Source organism: Micropterus dolomieu, unplaced genomic scaffold (assembly GCF_021292245.1).
Source record: "Micropterus dolomieu isolate WLL.071019.BEF.003 ecotype Adirondacks unplaced genomic scaffold, ASM2129224v1 scaffold_334, whole genome shotgun sequence".
NCBI lineage: Eukaryota > Metazoa > Chordata > Actinopteri > Centrarchiformes > Centrarchidae > Micropterus > Micropterus dolomieu.
This window is the reverse complement of record NW_025744322.1, coordinates 18,906-26,012: the sequence shown is the minus strand read 5'-3', so window position 1 is coordinate 26,012 and position 7,107 is coordinate 18,906. Positions and strand designations below refer to the sequence as shown.

At 47.3% G+C, this 7,107-nt stretch overlaps 2 protein-coding genes across 2 annotated transcripts in view; one reads left to right on the top strand and one right to left on the bottom strand.

Annotated features, from left to right (window-relative positions):
• Positions 1-764: 764 nt before the first annotated feature.
• On the top strand, positions 765-3,763 carry decr1 (2,4-dienoyl CoA reductase 1, mitochondrial; the record flags this gene model as incomplete). Its single annotated transcript, XM_046043445.1, is given in 7 exon segments — positions 765-851; positions 1,080-1,227; positions 2,489-2,588; positions 2,714-2,786; positions 2,874-3,020; positions 3,116-3,178; positions 3,363-3,763. Coding segments are annotated over 7 exon segments (678 nt in total), but the record flags the coding sequence as incomplete, so codon positions are not given.
• Positions 3,764-5,053: 1,290 nt separating this feature from the next.
• The window catches only part of pnp4b (purine nucleoside phosphorylase 4b), a gene marked incomplete at its 5' end in the record, with an annotated part of 18,560 nt that continues 16,506 nt past the window's right edge, over positions 5,054-7,107 (bottom strand). The window contains one exon of the mRNA XM_046043444.1: positions 5,054-5,344. Coding sequence (XP_045899400.1) covers positions 5,204-5,344 — 141 coding nt within the window. The remainder of the gene's footprint in view (positions 5,345-7,107) is intronic.

Genomic DNA, 7,107 nt, shown 5'->3' with positions numbered 1-7,107 from the left:
GTTGACTAAAACAATCATATTGAGGCGGACACAGTTCAGCTAGCTGGCTATAGTCATTCATTTGCAACCAGGATTCAGTTAAAAACATAAAATCTAGATTTGCAGACAAGATAAAATCATTTAAGATAAAAGTCTTACTTGAAAGTGATCTCACATTGAAGAGAGCCATTTTAAATGAGTTTGTTCTGGGTGCTGGAGTTGGTGCAGTTGTCCTAATCCTTAAGAGATTACTAATATTTCTGTGTGGGATGTGCACATTTCGGTTTACTGGTCTAATCGTGATGATGACAGGAATAGAAGTCTGTGAAACAGCGCTGGGAGCAGACGGCTTTACATGCCAGCAGGTGGAGACAGTTGTTTGTGGCAGTGAGGCAGAGATCTGTTCAGTGAGCGGTGGTGTGTCCAGGTGTGCTGCATGAATGATTAGTCATTCACGTCATTCTTCTATCCCCTACAATTATCTTGTATTGAGTGCACTTTTTGTTAACTCTAACTTTCCCTCGGTATTTATCCCATTGATGCGATATGTGCTATTAGTGCTAACTAGTATTTATTGCCGCTTTAATTAATATGTATCTACAGTTGTAGAGCTCATGCTGTATTTTATGCTCTGCCAAAAACACCTTGACATGCAGACGGGGGGAGCTGGGGGTTGAACCACTGACCTTCTGCCCGCTCTACCCCCTGAGCCACATCGGCCCTTGGCTGTATGGTGACCGGCGGATGACTGCTCTAACCTGCCCCCTCCCCCACTCTGTCCTCAGGTCCATGCGGTTCAGTGTGATGTCAGAGATTCTCAGGCCGTCTCTCGCTGCGTCGACCAGATAGAAACTCTGACGGGACTCCCTGATGTAACCACAAACGCACACACCTACATACACCTGTCTTTCTTTACCTGTGAGGACGCCATTGATACAGAGCAGTCCTAAACCTGAACCTTAAAATCAAATCTGAACATCTGAGCTGCAGTGTGATGTCATCATGTGTAAGAAGATGCTCTGACGGCCTAGCGCTGTGATATCATCTGTGATGTCATTAGTAACAGCATTGTCATAATTGCTGTGTCCTGATTGGTGCAGGTGATCATCAACAACGCGGCAGGAAACTTTGTCTGTCCGTCAGAACGTCTGTCGGCAAACGGCTGGAAAAGCATCACTGACATTGTCCTGAACGGGACGGCCTTCATCACACTGGAGCTGGGCAAGAGACTGATCCAGAACCAGAAAGGTCAGAGGCTGATCCAGAGTCAGAGAGGTCAGAGGCTGATCCAGAGTCAGAGAGGTCAGAGGCTGATCCGGAGCCAGAGAGGTCAGAGGCTGATCCGGAGCCAGAGAGGTCAGAGGCTGATCCGGAGTTAGAGAGGTCAGAGGCTGATCCAGAACCAGAGAGGTCAGAGGCTGATCCGGAGCCAGAGAGGTCAGAGGCTGATCCAGAACCAGAGAGGTCAGAGGCTGATCCGGAGCCAGAGAGGTCAGAGGCTGATCCAGAACCAGAGAGGTCAGAGGCTGATCCGGAGTTAGAGAGGTCAGAGGCTGATCCGGAGTTAGAGAGGTCAGAGGCTGATCCGGAGTTAGAGAGGTCAGAGGCTGATCCAGAACCAGAGAGGTCAGAGGCTGATCCGGAGCCAGAGAGGTCAGAGGCTGATCCGGAGCCAGAGAGGTCAGAGGCTGATCCTGAGCCAGAGAGGTCAGAGGCTGATCCGGAGCCAGAGAGGTCAGAGGCTGATCCGGAGCCAGAGAGGTCAGAGGCTGATCCTGAGCCAGAGAGGTCAGAGGCTGATCCGGAGTCAGAGAGGTCAGAGGCTGATCCGGAGTCAGAGAGGTCAGAGGCTGATCCGGAGTCAGAGAGGTCAGAGGCTGATCCGGAGTTAGAGAGGTCAGAGGCTGATCCGGAGTCAGAGAGGTCAGAGGCTGATCCGGAGTTAGAGAGGTCAGAGGCTGATCCGGAGCCAGAGAGGTCAGAGGCTGATCCGGAGCCAGAGAGGTCAGAGGCTGATCCGGAGCCAGAGAGGTCAGAGGCTGATCCGGAGCCAGAGAGGTCAGAGGCTGATCCGGAGTTAGAGACTAATCCGGAGCCAGAGAGGTCAGAGGCAGATCCGGAGCCAGAGAGGTCAGAGGCAGATCCGGAGCCAGAGAGGTCAGAGGCAGATCCGGAGCCAGAGAGGTCAGAGGCAGATCCGGAGTTAGAGACTGATCCAGTGCCAGAGAGGTCAGAGGCTGATCCAGAGCCAGAGAGGTCAGAGGCAGATCCGGAGTTAGAGACTAATCCGGAGCCAGAGAGGTCAGAGGCTGATCCGGAGCCAGAGAGGTCAGAGGCAGATCCGGAGTTAGAGACTGATCCAGTGCCAGAGAGGTCAGAGGCTGATCCAGAGCCAGAGAGGTCAGAGGCTGATCCGGAGTTAGAGACTGATCCAGAGCCAGAGAGGTCAGAGGCTGATCTTATTGCAGAACAAACATGTTGTTTATTATTTATTGTTGTTGTTTTGCAGGTGCTTCCTTCCTGGCCATCACCACCATCTACGCTGAGTCTGGTTCTGGTTTCGTGGTCCCCAGTGCATCGGCGAAGGCCGGCGTTGAGGCGCTCTACAAGTCAGTCTGATCCGTGACCTTCTAGCTGTTCACGAAATGCTGCCGTTACCATGACGACATCATGATGTAGACCATGGCGGGTGTGTGGTTGTCATGGTAACACTGTTGTTGTTGTGGTGTGTCAGGTCTCTGGCTGCAGAGTGGGGGCGCTACGGCCACAGGTTCAACATAATCCAGCCTGGACCAATCAAAACCAAGGTACTGCTCGTGTGACCACAGCTGCTGACATCTGTTTGCTTGCAGGTGACTGTTGTTGTTTACCTGTTGTTTGTTTGCTGTGTTTAGGGGGCGTTCAGCCGTCTGGACCCGACCGGAGCCTTTGAGAAGGCCATGATCAGTCGAATCCCGACGGGTCGGTTGGGAAAACCAGAAGAGATCGCAAACCTGGCAGCGTACATGTGCAGCGACTACGCTACCTGGATGTCTGGAGCTGTGAGTTGAGACTGATCCTGGATCAGAGTCCATGCTGACTACAGGTGTAACTGATCCTGGATCAGAGTCCAGCCTGACCATTTATTTGTTTTCAGGTGATCCGGTTCGATGGAGGAGAATATGTGTCGATGGCTGGAGAGTTTAATGATCTGCGCAGGGTGAGTGTCTCACTGAAACGTTTGAAACGTTTCCCTCAGAAACATGAATTTTTACATTATGATTGTTTCCACCAACCAGCTGCAGTCGGTGTTTGTGTTGTTCTGTCCTGCTTCTTTTGGGTCACTCAGAGTTTACATAATAATAATAATGATAATAATGAAATTATTTTGGTTTGTGTCTCAGGTGACTCCAGATCAGTGGAATATCATGGAGGCGATGATCAGAAAAACTAAAGGATCCTAAAAACGCTCCGCCCTCCTGCTGATGTCATGATGATGAACAGGAAACACTACTACTCACCTACTACATACTCTACGTAGTACTATGTACTGCCAGTTCCAGCAGACTGAGATATTGTCCAGCAGGACATCATGTGACCGAGGCACATGATCACTGTGCAGCTGGAACTACACTCAGTCTGACATCATACTTAGCATGAACAGTACGTTAGCATGTGATTCTGAACACAGCCACTGCTAGCCTGTTAGCTTGTAACTGCTGGACTTGTCATGTGACCAACTGCACATGCTCAGTGGAAACACAAACATGTTTGTGGCAGTTTGATAATAAAAAGTTTCTCTGGACTGTGTTTGTTTTATGTTGGACCGCTCACCTGTTGTAAGCTCGCTCGCTTTCTTTGTTTGACCTTTAAAAAACATGTACTGTAAAACTGTACTCGTTCCACCTGCGGGACCCGTTTCAGGTGTCTCCGCTCGATGTGGCTGCAACACTGAGGAAAGTAGCATCAGTTCTACAGGCAGGAAAAATTAACAGGAATAATGCTAGAGGTCTGTTATAGAACGATTTCCTACAATGTGTTGACGTGTGGATGGTAAAGATCTGTCTTAAGTCTTAAAACTTGTAGGAAGGCCCTCCGTTATCTTTACAAACTAACTTGAATAATTTTTTTATCTAAACCATCAGCCTGTCTCTTAGACCCCATCTCGACTAGTTCACTTTATACAGTCCCCTCCTAAAGTATTGGTAAGTAAGGCAAATTTCTTTTGGTTTTGTTGTTCACTGAAGACATTTGGGTTTAAGATCAAAAGATGAGTAGGAGACAGAGTTTGTCCAATGGCTCTGGTTGATTTTCCTTCTTTTCTCAGCTTGACAATGGCTTGCTTTTCTCCCATAGACTTCATGTTGGTTTATCCTCTTTAACAGGAAGTGCAGTCTTTATAGGTTTGAACCAAGGATGAAAACTTAGACTAGTCATGCAGAGCTATTTAATGTTTGGACAATCAACCTAAAAGGCAACACCTGGGCACAAGAAACATCTGTCAGTCACATGTTCAAATAGTTTTGCTCACTTGAAAAATGGGTGGGTTCTGTCCTGAGTTTAACACATCTAGATGTGAATAACAGGAAATAAGGAAATAATAATCTTTTTAACTTAAACCCAAACGTCTTCAGTGAACAACAAAAAAAAAAAAAGAAATTTGCCTTACTATTCCAGCTCATAGTACCTTACTACCCCACCAGAGCACTGCGCTCCCAGATTGCAGGGTTACTTGTGGTTCCTAGAGTCTCCAAAAGTAGACTAGGAGCCAGAGCGTTCAGCTATCAAGCTCCTCTCCTGTGGAACCAGGTTCCAGTTTGGGTTCAGGAGGCAGACACCATCTCCACATTTAAGAGTAGGCTGAAGACTTTCCTCTTTGATAGACCTGCTCTTTATGAAAAGAGACATGAGATAACTTTATAACTGTGCTATATAAATAAAATTGAATTTAATTAAAATTATTAACCACATTAATATTAGAACATTACAGTGTAGAAACCGTTTGTTAATTGTTTCTCGAGCGTTGACGTGTTCAGCATGAAAAAACAACAAACTGCATGCTTCCTTAATGTTTCATCAGTTTCTCCTGATTTTATTCAGATTTATTTAAAGGACAGTTTTAGTGAGTCAGCAGAAGCACAAACTTCAAACTCTCCTGCAGTTCACAGCAGGTGAAGCTGAGACAACATCTACAGACAGGTGTTACAACACCGTGAGGAGGGAACAGGTGGACTCTGTTGATCCGTCAGTGGGTGTTGATGCTCTGCTGCTGGCAGCGAGAGATCAGCATGGTGACAAGTTTCTGCAGAACCTCCGCCCTCATCTTACTGGTCTGAAGAACCTCCTCATGGTTCACCTTCTCCTCCCGACTGTAGTCCAGAGACACCTGCAGGATGACACAGATATGTCAACGCCGTCACACAGGTGCCACACAGATGTAACAGATGTCACACAGGTGTCACAGATGTCACACAGATGTCACAGATGTCACACAGGCGTAACATTTCACACAGATGTCACAGATGTCACACAGATGTAACATGTCACACAGATGTCACACAGGTGTAACATTTCACACAGATGTCACAGATGTCACACAGATGTAACAGGTGTCACACAGGTATAACATGTCACACAGATGTCACACAGGTGTAACAGATGTCACACAGGTGTAACAGATGTCACAGATGTAACAGATGTCACACAGGTGTAACAGGTGTCACACAGGTGTCACACAGGTGTAAAAGGTGTCACACAGATGTCACACAGATGTCACACAAGTGTAACAGGTGTCACACAGGTGTAACAGATGTAACAGGTGTCACACAGATGTCACACAGGTGTCACACAGATGTCACAGATGTCACACAGATGTCACACAGGTGTCACAGATGTCACAGATGTCACACAGATGTCACAGGTGTCACACAGATGTAACAGGTGTAACACAGGTGTAACAGGTGTCACACAGATGTCACACAGGTGTCACACAGGTGTAACAGATGTCACACAGGTGTAACAGATGTCACACAGGTGTAACAGGTGTCACACAGGTGTAACAGATGTCACACAGGTGTAACAGGTGTCACACAGGTGTAACAGGTGTCACACACATGTCACACAGGTGTAACAGGTGTCACACAGGTGTAACAGGTGTCACACAGGTGTAACAGATGTCACACAGATGTCACACAGGTGTCACAGGTGTCACACAGATGTCACACAGTTGTAACACATGTCACACAGGTGTAACAGATGTCTCACAGGTGTAACAGATGTCTCACAGGTGTAACAGATGTCACACAGGTGTAACAGATGTCACACAGATGTCACACAGGTGTAACAGATGTCACACAGATGTCACACAGGTGTAACAGATGTAACAGATGTCACACAGGTGTAACAGATGTAACAGATGTCTCACAGGTGTCACACAGATGTCTCACAGGTGTAACAGGTGTCACACAGATGTCACACAGGTGTCACACAGATGTAACAGATGTCACACAGATGTAACAGGTGTAACAGGTGTCACACAGATGTCACAGGTGTCACACAGATGTAACAGGTGTAACAGGTGTCACACAGATGTAACAGGTGTCACACAGATGTCACACAGGTGTCACAGATGTCACACAGGTGTAACAGGTGTCACACAGATGTCACACAGGTGTAACAGATGTCTCACAGGTGTAACAGATGTCACACAGATGTCACACAGGTGTAACAGGTGTCACAGATGTCACACAGGTGTAACAGGTGTCACACAGGTGTAACAGATGTCACACAGGTGTAACAGGTGTCTCACGTGTCACACAGGTGTAACACAGGTGTAACAGGTGTCACACAGATGTCACACAGGTGTAACATGTGTCACACAGATGTAACAGGTGTCACACATGTAACAGGTGTCACACACATGTAACAGGTGTCACACAGATGTCACACAGGTGTAACAGATGTCACACAGGTGTAACAGATGTCACAGATGTCACACAGGTGTAACAGATGTAACAGATGTCTCACAGGTGTAACAGATGTAACAGATGTTTCACAGGTGTAACAGGTGTCACACAGATGTCTCACAGGTGTCACACAGGTGTGGAACCAGGTTCCAGTTTGGGTTCAGGAGGCAGACACCATCTCCAC